Source organism: Acartia tonsa, chromosome 7 (genome assembly GCF_053477335.1).
Source record: "Acartia tonsa isolate MP-2025a chromosome 7, ASM5347733v1, whole genome shotgun sequence".
Taxonomy (NCBI): Eukaryota; Metazoa; Arthropoda; class Copepoda; order Calanoida; family Acartiidae; genus Acartia; species Acartia tonsa.
This window is the reverse complement of record NC_137266.1, coordinates 24,642,312-24,661,873: the sequence shown is the minus strand read 5'-3', so window position 1 is coordinate 24,661,873 and position 19,562 is coordinate 24,642,312. Positions and strand designations below refer to the sequence as shown.

At 32.3% G+C, this 19,562-nt stretch overlaps 1 protein-coding gene across 1 annotated transcript in view; it reads left to right on the top strand.

Annotated features, from left to right (window-relative positions):
* LOC145324466 (uncharacterized) overlaps positions 1-19,562 on the top strand; it is a 129,669-nt gene that overhangs the window by 89,439 nt on the left and 20,668 nt on the right. Inside the window, exons 31-35 of the mRNA XM_080167053.1 lie at positions 6,539-6,631; positions 11,111-11,200; positions 11,657-11,751; positions 12,242-12,350; positions 14,143-14,238. Of these exons, the coding sequence (XP_080023179.1) occupies positions 6,539-6,631; positions 11,111-11,200; positions 11,657-11,751; positions 12,242-12,350; positions 14,143-14,238 (483 nt within the window). The remainder of the gene's footprint in view (positions 1-6,538; positions 6,632-11,110; positions 11,201-11,656; positions 11,752-12,241; positions 12,351-14,142; positions 14,239-19,562) is intronic.

Below are 19,562 nucleotides of genomic sequence, written 5' to 3'. Positions count from 1 at the left end.
TGGTTACCTGTCTTCAGGGTACGAATTTTAGACTAGGCATCCTTTAATGTTATCTCCTACTCTCAATATGACCTTTCTCAAGCACCTTAAACACCATTCTAGCCCAACTCTAGCGGGATAAGAGCACCTGTGCCAGCAGGCAGGTTGAAAGATAGACTTTTCGAGCTACATTTTTTTCAATGGAGCCTTCAATGGAGCCTTGGTAACACTTTTTTCAGATCTTAGTTCACATAAGGGCCAGAAAGACGCTCTTAAGCTTTTTAGAAATGGCAAGAAGAATGAAAGGCAGTTGCCATTTGAACTTATAGTCAAAAATTACTTTAAGTTGCCTTTAGGGCAGCCCAAAGACGGGTAACCAAGAACCTCGATGTTTCAGATAATTCGCGTATTGGCAAAAAAATGTAAAATCACCTTCTACCACTAAGAATGCTTCTAGAAAGCTAAAATTGCATATATAAGCTTATATTTATGCATAGAACAGGTATTTGTACCGCGACCTTTGATTTTCTCCATTTGGTTACATTATGAAATTACGGGCCTACATTGACCATTATTTTTGAGCATTTGACATGTGCAAAAATCCTTTAATGTCTTCAGTTAATTGTATTAATGTGGTTTTAAACAAAGATTGGAAACCTCACCCACCTGACAACTTGTCAGTGGGTGGACTCCCGCATGGGTGGAATTTGAAAGAAATCTAGGAAAACCATGAGTATTGTCTAAAAGGTTGAGTGTTGATGCAGCATTTGTCTTCTTATTTACTTTCAGACAAAATCTTTTAGATTGATTGCTTTCATCTGAGTCTATTGTAAATATCAAACTCACCTTTTTGTACTATGCATTTGTTTAAAAGTGAGCCTAATTTATGATCCTTGTTAAAAAATAAAATGAAAGTTTAGTAGCTTAAAATACCTAAAATCTTACCTAACCTTCTTTCAAAATAGCTTTAAACTTGTATTAAGGTTTAAAGCTATTTTAAGCAAATTCCGATTGGCACTTTGTTGAATGAAATGAGGTTACAATTAGTCTTAATTATAAGTTTTATATCATTAAAGTAAAAGGGGTATTTCTACGAAATGCTTTTAAAATTTAGTTTTGTTAGCCCCGAGTGGTCGCGCTAAGAAAACTGGTATTAATTATTAATTTTGTAATTTGAAATACGCTGCTGTACATGATTTTTCAGTATGGCTGAGAATAGGGTTCTAATTCAACAGATATTAATCGGTTTCTAATCCATAATGGAAACTCTTTTTCATATTCTACGTGAATGAATATAAAAAGCATCAAAACTTTAAATACCTTAACTTCTTAAATACCCTTCGTGGACCTATCCCTTTCTATTTGAAACAAAAATGGGAACAGTATTGAATGGAATGGATGGAATGTTTTTGTCCCACCATTCAATCCTTCCATTAGCCAATACAATAAACACACAACAATCTGAGGATGCATGCGGTTAGAAAAAAAAGATGGGATAAAACAATTCTATGTGTATTAGAGGGTTTTCAAATATCTTGAAATTACGAATTTATAGTTGCTGTTGATACAAACACTCATAAGTATGCATCTAAGCTTTTTTGTGGTTTAATTTTGTTCTTTCTTAATTTCAAAATGTCGAGATATTTACATGAATTAAGCCACGATCACTTTCTTTTGGCCCTTGGACTAGAAAATTAAGTATAGCATTGTAGTATTAATATGAATCCAGTTTTCTACAAATATAAAAATGTACAATCATCAGATTTAAACCTTTTTTTACCCGTGCCTTAGGCATCTCGGGGCTATTTAAACTAATTTTAATCTTATAATTGTACATTTTTATATTTGTAGAAAACTGGATTCATATTAATACTACAATGCTATACTTAATTTTTCAGTATGGGTGAGAACCAGTTCAATCCATCGGATATTAATCGGTTTCAAAGCCATACTGAAAAAAAACTTAAGTGTTTTATCTTAAGGGTTTTATTATTATTCTAACTAGTGGATTTACCTCACCCAAATGTCCTAAAAATCTTCCAACAGTTCTTAAGATAATAGGGGACATGACATTTTCGATATTTTAAAAAGTAATTGCCTTTGAAAGCATCTAATGTGCATTGATGGCCTTTTTCTGTTTCCATCAGATTTTATTGTTTAGCATTGGGTCTAGATAAATATATTTTCTTTAATTAGATAGTGCAATTTCTTAATGTTACCATACAATTTATTTGCTTGATAAAATTGCCTACTATAAAGACATTTTTCATTTGGCTCAAATTAAATTATCTTTTCTACGAATGGTAAGGAGAGCAGAGAAGTAGCCTAAAACCATCCCAAGACTTTAATCTAAAAATTAAAATCAGATTATCATGTTCTCTAATAAAGCAAAACTTGCAGCGGCCTTAAACAACAATACCTCCCATCCATACTCTTTAACACATCCCCTCCCATCCTACTGTTCAGTAGTTATCGATCTTGAGTCACATAAAAATATACCTACTATTCATATAACAGAGTAAAGCATGTGGTGTAATAGAAGTATAATAGAAAAATATTTGGGAAAGTATATGAGATATTACATATGAGATATTACACATTCTTCTTCTATGTAATTTATATTTCATAAGGTTGGAAAGATTAAATTTAAGAATCTGTGGAAAGGAATTGAAAACATTTATGTCAGAAAATAACTCCCACAGGAAATTAAGATTATAATTGTTCTGACTTTAACTTAAATTTATGTTCTTTCTAACGTTTAAAGGAAGCATGCAAGAAATACCACGCTTTAACTGCTGAAAGACTGCTACAAGTAGACCAAATACCCCAAATTTGAAGCCTTCAGCTTCTATAACAAAAAAGTTCTAGGCATTTTAAAATGACATTTTATGTACAATGGAAATTTTGAAAGAATTGCGATGCTCATGTTGAAAACTTTAAAATTAAACTACGTGGCCTAGAAACAAAATTATAAGCTTATTTTTGTCATAAATTTAGGTTTCCAGTAACTAATTATATTTTTACAATAAAAATACCCATATTTATAGTCAAAATCATTAAAAAAAATTAAGTTTTACTTGCGTTGTACCGAATGTACTGTAGCCAATCAGAAAGCTGAATCAGCTTAACAACCAATCACAGCTAAGCTTGTATTAGTTTACCCCTTTGTTTCCGCTATGATTTTCGTTTAAAAATGCAATTTAAATCGAATTTTTTTCATAGATTTTGACTATGAAATATGGTGTTTTTATTGTAAAAATGTAATCAGTTACAGGCAATCTAAGTTTCTGACAAAGATAAGGTTATAATTTTATGTCTAGGCAACGTAATTTAATATTGTTTTTTTTTTATGAGCATTGGAAATCTTTCAAAAATTCCATTGTACATAAAATGCCATTTTGAAATGCTTAGAACTTTTTTGTTATTGAAGCTGAAGGCTTATACTTTGGGGTATTGGGTCTTCTTGTGGCAGTCTTTCAGCAGTTAAAGCGTGTTATTTCTTGCAGGCGTCCTTTAAGTTAAAATAATCCTATCCACACCCCTCCTCAACCGAACTTTATATTAAAAAAATGTCCCAAACATTCGGACAATTGGGCGTTCAAATAGGACCTAGTGGTAGTTAGAATCAGTTGAGAACAAAATCTTAGCCGTTCCTTCTTGCCAGATATAGCCATTTTAAGATTTTAGTTAAATTACACTAAATAACCTAATACAAACTTCATTCTACTTTGAAAATTTTAGTGTAATTGTAGTTGAACAGCCTCAAAATAGAGAATATTTGCTTCTCTGACCAAACTGACTGCCTGAAGTTCCTAATAGTAAGTGCCTTATTGTGTTAACAGAAGTTGGGATTCGAACCCATTCCCAAAACCATCTAATAAGGAATAGCTGTATATTACAGCATGACGACAGTAATTTGTCTATAAGGCTCAGGCAATGGATGCCCCTCTGGATACCCTCTGCTAATCCTTGCTGTTATTGGTGATCAGCAGGGTCAGCTCCTTGTTGGACTTGTACCTGGGGTTCCCCACAGCCAGGCATCTGCACTGGAAGTTTGGCCTGGTCTTGACCACCATCTCTGTCCTCATGGTTAGTTTGATGAGTATGGGTCTTCCCCAGGCTTGGCAGGGCTGGGGCCACTGGCTTAATGGGAGTGGGGGCAACCATGGCTTCTCTCCCAACTGATCTATACCATCAGCATGGGTCCATCAAACAATAACTGTGTCTCCCCAACTCCATCAGAAAGAACCCTCCCAGGTTCAGGGTATGATTCAAGATTCACACCAGCATCTTGCCTCCTAAGCCTAAGTGCGGCTCATTACTTGCAGCTATCCTTCCATGGCAGCTGTGCTGATCTGGGATTGTCAGGGGAGCATCTCATCATAGCTCTACCCTGATCTTGATCCTCCAGAAGATCATGGTGGTGTGTATCTTGAACCATGCCCTAAACCTGGGAGGGTTCTTTCTGAGGGAGTCAGTGGACACAGTTACTGTTTGATAGAGATGATGGTATGGATCAATTGGGAGAGTAGCCATGGTCGCCCCCACTCCCATTGAGCCAGTGGCCCCAGCCCTGCCAAGCCTGGGAAAGGCCCAGGGCCAGAGCTCCTCCCAACACCAGCGACTGAAGGCAAGATTTGCTCTGGCCGTACAATCAACTATCTGGCCAAGGCAGATCTCATGAGGCCACTGGCAGCCACAGCCATTGTCTACATTTGTTCAGAGCTGACAGATGACCAGGATATGGGTAGCATGGAGTTGCTGGCCATTCCCATCCAGGTAGGGCCCCGAGAAGATGAAAATGGAAAACTGGACAGGGGCTGTTCTAAGTTGTACACCGAGGTGTTCGAGGTGCCCCAAGGAGGCGCAAACTGGATAGGGTTGGGTTTACACATCAAACTGCCCCCCAGGAGAGAGATGGTGGTCAAGACCAGACTCTACTTCCAGCGCAGGGGACTGACTGTTGGGAAACCAAGGAACAAGTCCAACAAGGAGCTGACCCTGCTGGTCACCAACAACAGCCAGGATTAGCAGGGGGTATCCAGAGGGGCATCATTGTCCGAGCCCAATATACAAATTACTGTCATCATGCTGTAATATACAGCTATTCCATGTTGGATAGTTTTGGGAATGGGTTCGAATCCCCACTTGTGTTAATACATTAAGGCACTTCCTGTTAGGAACTCCAGGCAGTCAGTTTGGTCAGAGGAGCAAAGCTTCTCTATTTTAGGGCTGTCCCACTACAATTACACTAAAAGAATCAATGTAGAGTGAAGTTTGTATCAGGTTATTTAGTGTAATTTGACTAAAATCTTAAAATGGCCATATCTGGCAAGAAGGAACGGCTACGATTTTGTTCTCAACTGATTCTAACTACCACTAGGTCCTATTTGAACGCCCAATTGTCCGAATGTCTGGGACATTTTTTTAATATAAAGTTCAGTTGAGGAGGGGTGTGTATCATAAAGGGGTTGTTGCACGAAATGCATTTAACCTTGATTAATTGAAATGTTTTTCCTGTTCAATGGTTTAAATTACATTTATAGGGTTTTTATTTGAAAGAATTTTAATTTTCTACCATGTAGTTTAAAAAATATCAAGACTTAAAAATCCTATTCTTGTGTTATATGCAATTTATATAGCTGGCTTATATTCACAAAAACAGCATGACGACTAATTTAGTGATGTCAAATTGTTTTTATTTAATACAAAATTATTTATGCTTGATGGTATATTTGTAACTTCTACTTGAAATCATTCTTATGGAATGCACTTCATGCAACTATACCTTTTTCTTGTTTGTCCTTTATTTCTCGCTAGGCACTCAAGCTATGAGTTGTTCCATTTAATTAAGCTTCACTGAAGTCGAGATGGTTTAGATCATTTTATTTTTAGATTAACAAATTAGGGCAGTTTATCCAGTAGGAGGGGATTGGGGGAGATCGTTATTTTAGCCTGCTACAGAGTACACTTTATTATAGAACATGAAAATCTGGTGTAAGATTCAAGTAATAATATATCCATTATTACATATTAGTTGTGCTTTAGAAAACTTATTTTCTTAAAATAATATAAAATCTATACGTAGTCAATTGCACATGTTTCTCATCAATCTATTTTCAATATTGGGCAATAATATTATTTAACAAATTAGGATTATATATTTCTTTATACGAAAACTAGCGGCTACGTCCCTAGAGGCCTCTAGGGACACGTAAAATTGTTTCTTTTCAATATATTTTAAAATCAGCTAATTACCAAAAATATTTTTTTCGGTGATAGATGGAGTTAGTTATGTTTTTAGCTAATTGCAAAGAATGTCCTTATGGCAGCGGTTTTTTTTACTTATTTTTGTCGATTTCTCTGGGGTTGGTGATGTTACCCTCCCCCAAAATAGTTATAAACCTTCCCGGAACGTATGTATAGCTACCCTGTCTGTTAAGGATAACCCGATCGGTTCAGTGGTTAGCGAGATCCTTTGTTACAAACAAACAGAAAGGGGTAATATTGATATTCTCGCGATTAAAAGATTAGTAATTTATTTTTACTTTTTCGTCAGGATCTTGAAGCTATGCAAGAGGAACAGACGAACCAAATAAAATCTTTGGAAACACAACTCACCACCTTTACTCAAGATATCCAAACATTAAAGGTAATTTTCCCCCTATTTGTTACCTATTTGTTGGAGCATAATTCATAAGAAGGTTCAGGTATTCAATTTAGAATCATGTTTACTTGTAAAGTGAATTATGTCAATCAAACATCAGTTTTAACAATTGAAAAAAAAGGGTAACTTTTTTCGCGTATTTTTACTAAAGTTGTGTGTTAGGTCAATATGTCAAACTGTTCTTATTGGCCATTTTATATATATACATTAAGTTATAATTAAGCCTAGTTTGACTTTACAAGCGCATTTGACTACTAAACTTTACAGAAAATTCGCGAAAAAAATCACCTCCTTATACGAGGCAATAAGTAGATAATATTTAAACTTACAGTAAAGGAAATAGAGAACTTGAAACAGTAGTTAGACATTTAATTTCCCATGCCTAAGCTACTTGCAAGTGTTCGTGATTGATCACATGTATCTTTTTGGTGCATAAGATGGACATAAAGACATACCTAAGTTATAGAGTAGCTAGTTACGCCTCAGATAAAAGTGTTACTCAATATTGTTTGTACCTATATGGTGTTTTTGTTGTGGTGTAAATGTGTGTTTATGATAGGATTATAATCAGTTAATACTTATTAGGGTTGGGCCGGATATCCGGACATTTTAAATATCCGACCGTATATAAATTATCCGGCAGGATATCTGGCATTATAATCGTTTATATTATACTACAAAAATCCCTACTATTTAAATTTTAAATGGCTGTAATTTCTAATTTTTTGTCTTCAGAAAATATTAATTTTTCGAAAAGTAGTAGTTTCACGAAAGGCATTTGAACTGGATATCCGGCATTAGAAATCAGCCGGATATCCGCTATCCGGCCAAAAAAAAAAGTATCCAGCCCAACCCTAATACTTACCCAGACCTGTCCAGGGATAACGGAAATGTTTATTTTAGGATTATTTAATACCTATATTTGCGACAACTTTTGTTTAATAGAATCTTCCAATTTTTACATTTTATTTAACGGCCTACTAAATTGCTTTAAGATCCATGTCAGATCTATATAGGAAATAAATGTCTATAAATGAGCTCAAGTATTTAATATTGTTGGTTATTACTAAATAGTTAAAAATATTATGTGACACTTGAAAAATTTTATTTATTACCTCACCCTCTCCCTTTTCAAAATATTTTTAACTAGTTGCTTTGCCCCTAGCTTCAAGTGCATTGCGGGTGATAGACTAAAATCACCATCAGATTTTTATAAAGCTTCTTTGAAGAGTACACATTATATTCAATTTTTAAGATCTTTTGCTTCAGACAAAAATACATACTTCTTTATAGTTTTATACTAGCGGCTACGCCCTTAGAGGTATCTAGGGGCTTTGAGGATGGGGAAGATGATTTCGATAACCCGAATTTAATTTTAAATTTAAAAAAAAACATTTGGGGTGGGGGAGTAATTTTTTTCTGTGTGCAATTTCTCCTGTCAGGGTGTTGTACCCTCCCTCAAAATAGTTATTAACCTTATCAGGACCTATAAAAATTTACCTTGTAAAGAAAATAAGAACCATATCGGTTCAGCGGTTAACGAGACCCTTCAGTAAACACTGACAAACAGAAAGAGATCCTTTTACTGTAGTATTAAGGATTTTGTATGTATAGGATAATTTTCTAGCTCCAGGCACAGCAATATAGAAGGATGTATCTTTTAGTATTCTATAATTGGTTATTTATCAATCCCCATTGGGGGGTTTTTAAAAATATTTTTTATGTTATTATTTGACTTATCTTACTTATTAATTAAAGGTTATCTTATATAACTTCTAACAATTAAATAAAAACTTTTGAGACTTTATTAAACCTTGATTAGTCGGTTTAAATTTTGCACCAACAATTTTTTTTTATCATAATTGGGTATGTACAATTATTGTTCATACTCTTAACCCTGTAAAATTTTAATATTAAAAACGGTAATGTAAATGTCTATAAATCAGAAATGCTGTTGTTCTTTTCAAGGGAAAAAAAAGAATAAATATATGGCTAAAAACCGGTCCTAAATCTTGTTTGAAGGTTAACCAAGCTCAAGTAATGTATTTGTATAGCATGCATAAGAGGACAGACAGAGTTACAGGGATCTCAAGGGATAAGACGATGGATTATAAATTGATGTACACAGCATTTAATGATAATCAAAATTATGCCATCTGTAGATAAAAATTAGTGGTCGGAAAGTTTGAACACATTTAGTTTGGAACCAACCTATAAAAATTAATTAGGGTACCAAAAGTTTTAGAGCCAAAGAACAAGATGACTTTTTTTTATAAATATAAGTTAAATATACGTAAATTTGGTGGAGGTGATGGTACACTTTAGTATACAACACATATATGTATAAATACGAATAATTACAGGAAAAGGATATTACTAATCATTTTATTGGTCAGATATATATGTAAAAATAAGATATGTAATGTTAAGGAAGTATAAGAAGTATTAATTACAGTGGCGTGCAGTAGGGGGTATTGGATAGAATATTGCTTATTTGAATACTACAAAAAAATATTTATAAAAGTTTGTATCTAAGAAATGAACATATGATGGTATATGGATCTATTTTTGAATTTCATATTTCAAAGAGGAAAAGATTTACAATTCGTGAAATATTTTTTACTTTTTACCTCAAGAAATTTTTTCAAATAATGTAGGGTAAAGCGGAGCGATGTCGGTATTGGGGCGAAGTCTTTATTTTTTTACACACCTTCATTAAATGATATTTTTCTCCATGTTCTAATCGACTGACAGAAAAAAACATAAAATCATAAATTAAATTCCCTACAAAAAAGTATAAAGTGAAATTTTTGTGAGATGAATTTTTAGGGTACTTATTGGGTCTCAAAGTCGGACGACAAAATTTTTTTTTTCGATTTTTTTTGCTTCGGTCGGAAAAACGGTAAGTTGGACAAAAACTGGTAAGAGCTAGAGCTTAGACGTCTTCAGGGGACTTATTAAGAATCTTATGGGCTATCCATTTCCGTTTAAAACTTTAAAAAAGCTTGTATAGTTTTTTCTCAAATAGACTTTTTATGAGGCGGGGCGAACTCGGTTTTTTCACTTTTTATACTAACTTTTTCAATTTTATATAAAAAAGTGAAATTTTCGAGAAAAAAGGTCAAATTTCTCGTACTTTAAAATTTTTTTTTTTTGTAGAAAAAATTGTCCGATCTTCATAATTTTTTTTGTGACTGCTCTTTATTACATTTAACAAATTTAACCTTTAGGGCATGCTGTAATTAAATCAATATGTCATAGGTTTTTTGAAGCTGGAAAATAGACCACAGATTTTGCCAAACTTTTCTTTTTTTTCAACTTGAATTTTTTAGGAAATTTTGCTAATAGAACAAATTTTTTTTGGCCAAATCTATTCAAAATTGCCTGAATTTATGGATCAGGCCTTAAACGTCATAAAAAGTTATTTTTTTCTAGTAGTATTTTTATGTTTTTTATCAAAAAAAAATTTCGAAAACAAAGTCAAATTTCGCGTACTTCGGAAAATTTTTTTCTTTTTGGAAGAAAACATTGACCTATCTTAAAAAAAAAATTGTGCATAGTCTTTATTACATTTAGCAACTTTTACCTTTTGGGCATGCTGTAATAAAATCAATACGTCATCGATTTTTTTAAGCTTGAAAATGCCCTACCGACTTCGCCTCGAGGCGGGGCGAAGTCTGTGCCGTTTTAGAGATCAATTTTGACAAACTTCCCAAAGTCCTAGGTTTATGTCCTTTTAGAACCTGATCGACTTTTCCGAGATCTTTCTACTTGGTCTTGGTCCAATTTAAAAAAAAATATTTTTACGATTTGCAGGTTCAAAAAACCGAAAAAAGCACAGAGTTCGCCCCGCTTTACCCTATAATTTTTAATTTTCTCTTTAAATGAAGAGATTTTTTATTGGTTTGGCCATTTTATAATATTTTTAAAGAAAATATATTACCTAGGTATTTTGCATAAAAATTAGAGGTTTGATAATTTTATGTAAGATTAAAAATTTTTTTTGCTCGATTCTTTATTTTTCATTCGTCACCAAAATGGTTAGGTAGACTTCAAAAAAGTTCAAAGAATGTTAAAAAAAAACAATCTGTTATACGTTTTTATGTTTATACTATTTGATTTATACTGTACATTCCAATTTTTGACAACATGAATGTTAGGCATCTCTTTTTGCAAAATATCTTCTCTAATTTTTAGTTATATTTTAAAATTTACTCGCAAGCTAAGTTTTATATCAGTTGGGACATTTTAACACGTAGCTCCGTAAATATACGTAGCAAAGGAATCGTTCTTATATTTTCAAAAAATAGACTTCTTAGCGGATCTAACGGTATGCGTAATATTTTTCTACTGTTAACACAAGCCGCGCAATTTCAATTTTAAAAATGTTTGCATTTTTTTGCACACCCTTTATAATATATTAAATCTATTCTTCTTGTAATCTAAAGTATATTGTTTGTTAAGGAGAGCAAAGATTCTCTTGAAGCAACTCTGAAATCTGCTGAAGAGAGAGAAGCTGCGTTGAAACAACAGCTTGATATAGCCAGTGTTCAGGTGACTAATTTTTTTTATCTTTGAAAATAAAAAAAAAGATTACCTACTTATTTTAATGATATTATATATATATATATATAAACACGAGTTATTTTTTAACATTTTATTTATGGAAGACATTTGTTTACTATTAAATAGATCATCAGTTCCAATTAAGATGTTTAAAATTGGAATTTTTTTCTTTGAAAACAAGTATTTAAAATGCTGACAAAACCTCCAGAGGCTTATTTGTTTTTAAGATGTTTGTGTTAGATAGAGTTAAGTTTTCCACTGATATGGAAGTAAATTTTAAGTTTCCATCTCAAACTACCCCATTTTCTTACAGTTTACTACAACCAACAAAGTCTAGTTACCACATGGAGATTCCATTCTAGAACTCTCGCCATGTTTTACCACTAATCTACGACACCCTCTAAAGATTTCTGTTTAAAATTAATCCTAATGATTTATTTTCAGGCAAATTCTGAGCTCGAAAGAATGACTGCACGCAATGCTGAGCTTGAAAATGAACTATCAATGATCCAGACTACATGTGGACAAGCTGAACAAAGGTAAATTAAAAACAAAAAATGATTTAGATAGACTGAAAAGAACAGATCTACGGTATAGATGTATATACAGAAATATACCTACCTTCCGTTTTCAACGACCTTCTTCGTTTGCTTTTAAATGATTTTCTGCTACTTGGCTGGGTTAATTAAAGCGACACCATTGGTTGATTTTCAAGGACCCAATAGAAGGTTGAACAAGGTGGTTGCGATGGGGAGATACAGTGAGTTATTTAACCCTTTCTCCCTCTAGTGTTTTACTCTAATCTATTGAGCTGAAGTACTTTTATGTTGTAACTGAATGACTGATGTAGACGCAAGAACTTAAAGAAATGAGAAAATTGTGGATGTTCAATTGTCAGTTTAAAACCTAGTAAACTATAATTAGACAAACGGACAGATCAAGCAAAAGAGTAGATATTCATAGGTTGGGGAAATCAACAAAAATGTGATCTAATAACCAAGTTAAAACAATGTTGAATATATTTCATAGATATGTCGTTATGAAGAATGAGCTAGAAGAAGCCCAGACTGATATAGTCAAGAAAGATTCGGTTTTGAATGATATCAAGAACAAGCTACAAGAAGCTGAAAGTCAAATTGTAAGTTTTTTGTTGTTAGACACAATGCAATGTTATGTAGGTATTAAACTTGTATTACGAAAGCTCAAACGTCATTTATCAATAAATAAACACATTTAATGTACCTGCTAAATGTACTTGGGGATTTAGTGAAGCGAAGCGCCAAAGTTAGGTATAAAGGGCAAAAGAGGACTATCCACGAACAAGAGCACGTGATTCTAAGTACCTTTCAGCATTAATCCTAAGTATTTTCTTTCAGAATATAATAGGTCACTATTAATCATTAGTATATTGACGAGAAAATTTATATTTCACCACTTCAAGTTGAAGAAAAGTAAAAAAATGTCCAGCATTTTTAGTCAAAATTTTATCAAACGTTTTGTTGATTTCGAGGTGTCTTTAATTGTCCATGTTGTCAAATGCTAAAAATTAAAAAAAGTCAAAAGTACATTAACTATTTCTCATATGTATGTTTAAATTAACGCTAATATGGTTTAATTTACAACATGTATAACATGAGTATTCGCATATGTATCATCAAATTATATGTTACTATTATCAATTTCTTGTACATAAAAGTAAAACATACATATTATAAACTAATATATATGGAAAGTCATTTATACTGTACATAAGTCGTAGTCCAAATATGTGTCTGTACAAGTTTTTGAGTAAAAGATTTACCACATATATCACATTACTATAAGTTTTCAAAATCAATCAAAATACCTAAAAAAAACATGGTGAAAAATAAATTTTCTCGTAAATATTTTAATGATTAATGGTGACCTATTATATTCTGAAAGAAAATACTTAGGATCAATGCTGCAAGGTACTTAGAATCACGTGCTCTAGTTCGTGGATAGTCCCCTTTGAGTATAATTTTGAGCATTGCCTGTTCAGTGTCCAAAGCATTTCCTGCTACTCATAACACAAATTGTATTTTTCAACATCTCTAGAACGTCGTTGTGATTTACTTATAGGAACATTTAAGGTACTCTTGATAACTTCTGAATTTTCAAAATATTGCAAAAATGTTAATATCTTCAGCGTGGCCACATTCTTCAGTATACTGAAAATCTTCAGTATTCTTCAGTATTTGGAAATTGGGGCTTCAGTATTTTCAGTAAATACTGAATATTCAGTATTTGAAAATTTTATTCAGTATTTTTCAGTTTTTGGAAATTTTCATGATTCAGTATTTTCATTATTTCTTAAATTCCAAAAAAAAATTGCATAAATAAGATGTTTTTTCAAGTAGTTGATGTCAGATTTTTTACCCCCGGGGTAAAAATTTTTTTTTGGGGGGGGTAAAAAAAATTGCGGCGCGCTTCGCGCGCCATTTTACCCCCCCCCAAAAGCGAATTACCCCCCTTTAAAAAAATTTTACCCCCCACTGCCCCAAAAAAAAGGTTGGACGTCTAGGCTCTTATCTCAACTAAAAAGTATTTAAGTTTTGTAATCATTTAAAATATTTATCAGTCATTTTCTGCTTAATTGGTGCAAGAAAATCTAAGAGGCAAAATTAAAAGATCTTTAAAATATCCCTCTAATAATAAAGCTATGATGATATGAAATTTTGAAATGAGGAATCATATAAAAAAAATACTTATTCAGTATTTGTATTTTTTTGTTCAGTATTTCAGTATTTTTTCTTATTTTAGGATTCAGTATTTTCAGTATTTCCTTTTTTTTCTTCAGTATTTTCAGTATTTTTTCTTGTTTTAGGATTCAGTATTTTCAGTATTTCCCTTTTTTTCTTCAGTATCAGTATTTTTTGGGTTGTGGCCACACTGTATCTTGTCTACTTAAGGAGAGACTGCGTGGTGTTGAAACCGAGTATGTTGCTCGTATTCAAGAGTTAACTACTACATCTCAAGACAAGGATGCATTGCAAGCCAAACTACAGGTAAGGTGTAAATAGAGTGATTAGGTATAGAGCCACCAATGTCATGCTTATAGAGTTTACAACGTCTAACTATTAAAGATAATAGACATAGATCCATAATAAGTAAATTATAGAACAAATAGTTGGAAAAACCCGGCCACATTATTGGATTATTACGTCTGACCTACACCAACTATGGCAGTAAGTGAGTTATAAAATCACATTTAAAACATTTGACTATGGTACTTTTTTACTATTGCAACATTTATATATAAGGGTATATCCGTGTATCAATGTTTAACAGCTATTACACAGTCTATACATATTCAATCCTCATTCAAGATATCAGAATTTATATACAGTTTCACACACATCCATCTTAAAGGAATGCTATTTAAAGCTTAATGTTGTTTCTATTATCAGTTTTAATGCAATTTTCTATCACTTTACGATACCTTTGATGAACGATAATTCTAAAGCTCCTGCTCTATTCTTTTGTAGAGGCAATGAATTAGTAGTCTAGGTTGAATTTTGATTACAAACCTCTTACAGGAAAAGTATTTGTCTCTTGAGATACTAATAATACCTACATTTTCTTGTATATGGCTCTAAATCAGTTTTATTTTTAATTAAAACCGTTTCTTCTGAGTCATACTGAAAATAACATTAGTAGTAAAATGTTTAATTGTCGGCGAATTAAGAAATGAAATTAAAATAACTTATTTGTTGTTCATCCTTAAAATTTGAATATTATAAGCTCATTCGAATGTTTGATACCTAAGGAATTTTCATAACATAAATGTTTTTCACAGACAAAAAAAGACTAATTGAAATCTGAATATTTTCGTTTCTTTTTCAGGATATTTCTCGTCCTTGTCACACAGACCACGTCTAGTCTTGTCTGGATTATTTTTGTGGGAAAAAAGCAATTATAGAAAAACCCACATTAAGTGGATAGATTATATCTTGAGACCTTTGTATATCTGTGGGAGGGGGGGGGAGGTGGGGGTGAATTATTGAGTAATCTATATGCTAATATAACTAATACTAAGGGAATCAGTGCCAACTAGGGGGTGGTCAATAGATTCCGCTAAAAATTAACCTTTTCAAAGAATGGCCCTATATTGTCAAATGATTATCAAAATCCTATTTCATTTCGAGTAAGTCAAATTAAATAAAAATAAAGTGTGTACTCCTTACTAACTTTGGTAAAAATGTCTTTTTTAAAATGTTTAACTTCAGCATATGTTACAATGAAAAAAAAGAATGATAGCAAAAATTCATAAATTAATGAGTTGCATATTAGATTAGGTTATTAGATTGTAAAATGTGGGATAGTTGCACTCTAAATATTTAATAACCTGTGCACAGCTGTGATTTTCTTAACAATTACATTCAAATATTACAATATTTTTAATAGCTTAGAGACATACTTTTTTTTACGGACTTGATAAATCACCCCAAACTACTTGTATGAAATACTAACCACAGGACTCGATACTGTCGCATTGAATAATATGAGACTCGCTTAAAAAAATTTGGACTTACTGACTTTTTTTATTGAGTTGCTGTGGTACCTACTGAAAAAAATTATTGTTACTGCCAGATAGACACAGCATAAATACTAGAATAAAATATAGGGAAGCGTGGGGTTTTTCCGATAACTTTTTTTGCTTCTACCCAAAATAAACCTACTTCCAAAAAACTTTTTCCGGTTTTTTTATCACAAATGAATGATATGGCAATGAGGAAGAAGCCTGTCTTGGTCCGATTAAGATCTCGCAACTAGAAGTCTGTCAAAAATTGGTCTAAAGGGCGGCGGGTGGTCTATACCTGAATTACCCCACGCGTGGGGGGGGGGGTGGTACACCCCCTTAAAATATTTTTTTTCAACATTTTAAACTATGAATGGAAAGCTGAGGTCATTAGCTTTCTAACAGTACTAGTCGCATGCAGATCGGACCACTTTTTCCCCATTTGAAAAAAGTTAGTCGAATCGCAAAAAAGTCATATTTTTTACATAACTGTTCGTTTTTCTCTTTAAAAAACCTGTTTAAAATGTCGAAATAGATGTATTGTCTCTTTGGTATTGACTTAAAGAGTTACTATGAATATTAAATGGAGTCTTATTGTTAAGAAAATCATCATTCAAAGCTTGAAATAACGATCATAATTCTTTGTTACGAACGTAGAATCGATTCTAAATGTATATAATCTTTGCTTTTAAAAGAAATTATCTTAACAATGTAAGTGGTATGTGAATGTTTTTAGTATGGCCTGATAATAATGTTTATAGCCAGTAAGTGACTTTGCATATTGAGAGGATTAATGGTGGCATAAAGATTAAGAGAAGTAACTCCTTAACTTATTGTCTTCAAAAAGCAAGACTATAAATTTCACAAGGATCTAAGGAAAGGACAATGTTTATTAACAAAAACTTTGTTTGCTGGTTGATTAAACAATTAAATGACTACAATTATTAGCAGAAATATTAGGCAAACTAGTTCGCTTTAATGGCAGGGAAGTTTAAACTATTTGCTTAGCTTCTATAACTACTGATTAAGGGGTTAAATATCCCCCTGTCGTCAATTTTTTATGTGTCGTGGTTAGGGCCTAAGGAGAAGAAACTTTACAGTGTTTTTAGGTGTTTAGATACCGCCACTAAAAATAGTCCGAATCCTAATGAGTCTACTATCTATAGACACACCTAACCAGATCATACTAGATATTGTACTCGTATATATAACTACTCTATTATATAAAGTAACAAAAGAATGTCATGGTAACCTCTATCTAAGGTTGTATGAGACTTTTGTTGTACTTGTGTAACCCCCCGAGGCAATGCACATATATAAAGACTGTCTACTTGTTTTCAGGGATAAGGGGAACCTTAAAATGAAGTGAATAGACATCTGTAAAAATGGTATGCCTGAATGCATTGCCCTTTTCACTTAGGGGGAGCATAGGCCGCTGACAATTTGTCTAAGTTTCTGTAACAAAGTGGTTTTTATGGATATGGGATAGGGTTGTCAGCCCTAAGCCCTATGATTGCGGTGTAAAGAGTCCATTTGCCAATGCCCATTAGAAAACAAACCCTTTAATTGTACAACCTTTGTCTAAGAAGTACTAACTGTGCATGTTAGTGAGTTGCGCCTGTTTTTGGGCCAAGGCATTCCACCGACTCTAACTATTTATGTCGAGCACCTGACATAGTAGCAGTAGAGCAGGGGAGGTATATTATTAAACCGTAATTTGGTAGAAACTTTTGTGCTTTAAAAATTCTTAAACTAAATGCCCCAAAACCTTTTTCAACCATATAAAAGTCAAAATTATCTCATGTTCTAGTTCAAGAAGTATAATACTGATACATTAAAAACTTAATTTAAGATGTACCTAGCTAGTAAACTTAATATAAACTATTTTACTTGTTTAATCCTGACATTTTCTCTGTGATGAAACCACATAATCTGAGGTAATGGATTATGCATGTAAAAATGTATACATTGAAAAGTCAAGGGATCAAAGAAAGCAAAAAAAACTGAAAATGCATGTCTTATTTTTTAAGCTTTTTTAAAACAAACAAGGATGTTCTGTACATGAAGTTTTTTAGAAGAAGACTAAATTCTAAAATGTAAAGTTCGGCTGTCAAGCAATAACATGTTTAAAATTTCTGTTACTAAAAATAACATTTTCCTGTTTATTTATATCCGTGAAAACCTTAAAAAATGTCTTACTATTCAAAATACATACACACACTGTATAACTACAGCATGTCCATCAAAAAGAGCATATTTATAACCAAAAGAAAATATCTATTAGCTAAATAAATTTTGTAATTAAAAAGAAAAAAGAAACCTTAAATATCTTATTCAGATTTTTCAAAAATAGATTAGTTTGATAAAGTAATCTTGGGTTGAGATGGAACAATAGCTTTTAAAACTTTTGTAATTATAATAACTGGTGTTTAATTTCCAATCTTTCTTTGGGGTATTACTTGAATTTACATATAGATTTCTAAAGGCACGATCTTTAGTTATTCATGCAATAAAATGTAATATTGTATTCTGTGGCCCCCTGTCATATCTATTTACCCAAACAGATTGAAAGGTTAAATACATTTTCCTATGTATTTATCAATTTGATGGTTATTATATTTTTTTGTATCCGGGACTTTTATAAACAGGGGTCATTTTGTCCATGGAAAGCGTTAAAATAATTGAGTAAAAATAGACTTAAACCAGGGGTGTATCACTGTATATTCTGTACAAGATTCATTTTTTTCCCTGCTCCAACATATTTTATTTTTTTCCCTCCTAGTTTTTTCCAGTAAGGAAGATGAAAAATGGAGACTCTATTTTATTTTTATTTGATTCCCCCCCCCCCCCCCTCTCCTCTCATTACCATGGTCAACCATACAGAATATACACCCCTGACTTAAACTATAATTGTAGATTATGGATGGATGTAACTCAAATGCAAACTTACCATAATGCAATAGTATCTGTGCTTCTATATATCTTTTGTCTAATGTTATTGTGTTATTATTGATATAAAAGGAAAAAGGTTTTATTATGTCAAATTATCAAAGAATCAACAATTCTGAAACAATATGAATATTATAAATACATTTCATAGAAAATAGAGGTATGTAAATTTGGATACCTAGATCTTTTAAATTTACAAAAATTTATAGGTACATAAATGATATGTTGTATCTAAATTGTTTACTTAATTTGCTTCATAAACTACCTACCTAAAGCTTGTTTGATTAAAAAGTGGTTTTTGGCACCCTTTTTTGGGCAAATATCATAAAAAGCATATAAATATTAAAAAGGATATAAAATAGCCTAAAACCATACCGAGACTTATTATTAGAAATAAAATAGCCTTAAACCATCTCAGGACCTATAAAAGCTCCACTGGAAAGGAGAACCATATCGGTTCATCAGTTAGCAAAAAAAGTTGGCTTTAATGTGCCTTTTACTTATTTTTAAAGGCTGCTGCTTCTCATGGATATTTATTCTTGTTTTAGTCTGCGAATTGATTGGGAAGGATTAATTTAGCCAACATATTGTAAAACTTGTAATTGAGCTAATTCCTTGGGTCCACTTTTTCACATCTAACATTTAATAGAACAAGGATGACAACATCCATAAAAGTGAAGCTCTCAAATCAGATGATAGAACAAACGAACATTTACACGAGCAGAATATTAATTTATATAATTAAACTAATTTCGTAATGTTGTAAAATTGCGTAAATACAGGATATTGTTGAAAGACTTTCTTACATTTCATACATCAGTTTTTAAAAGTTGTTGTAAAAAAGTTAAAAATTATCATTTT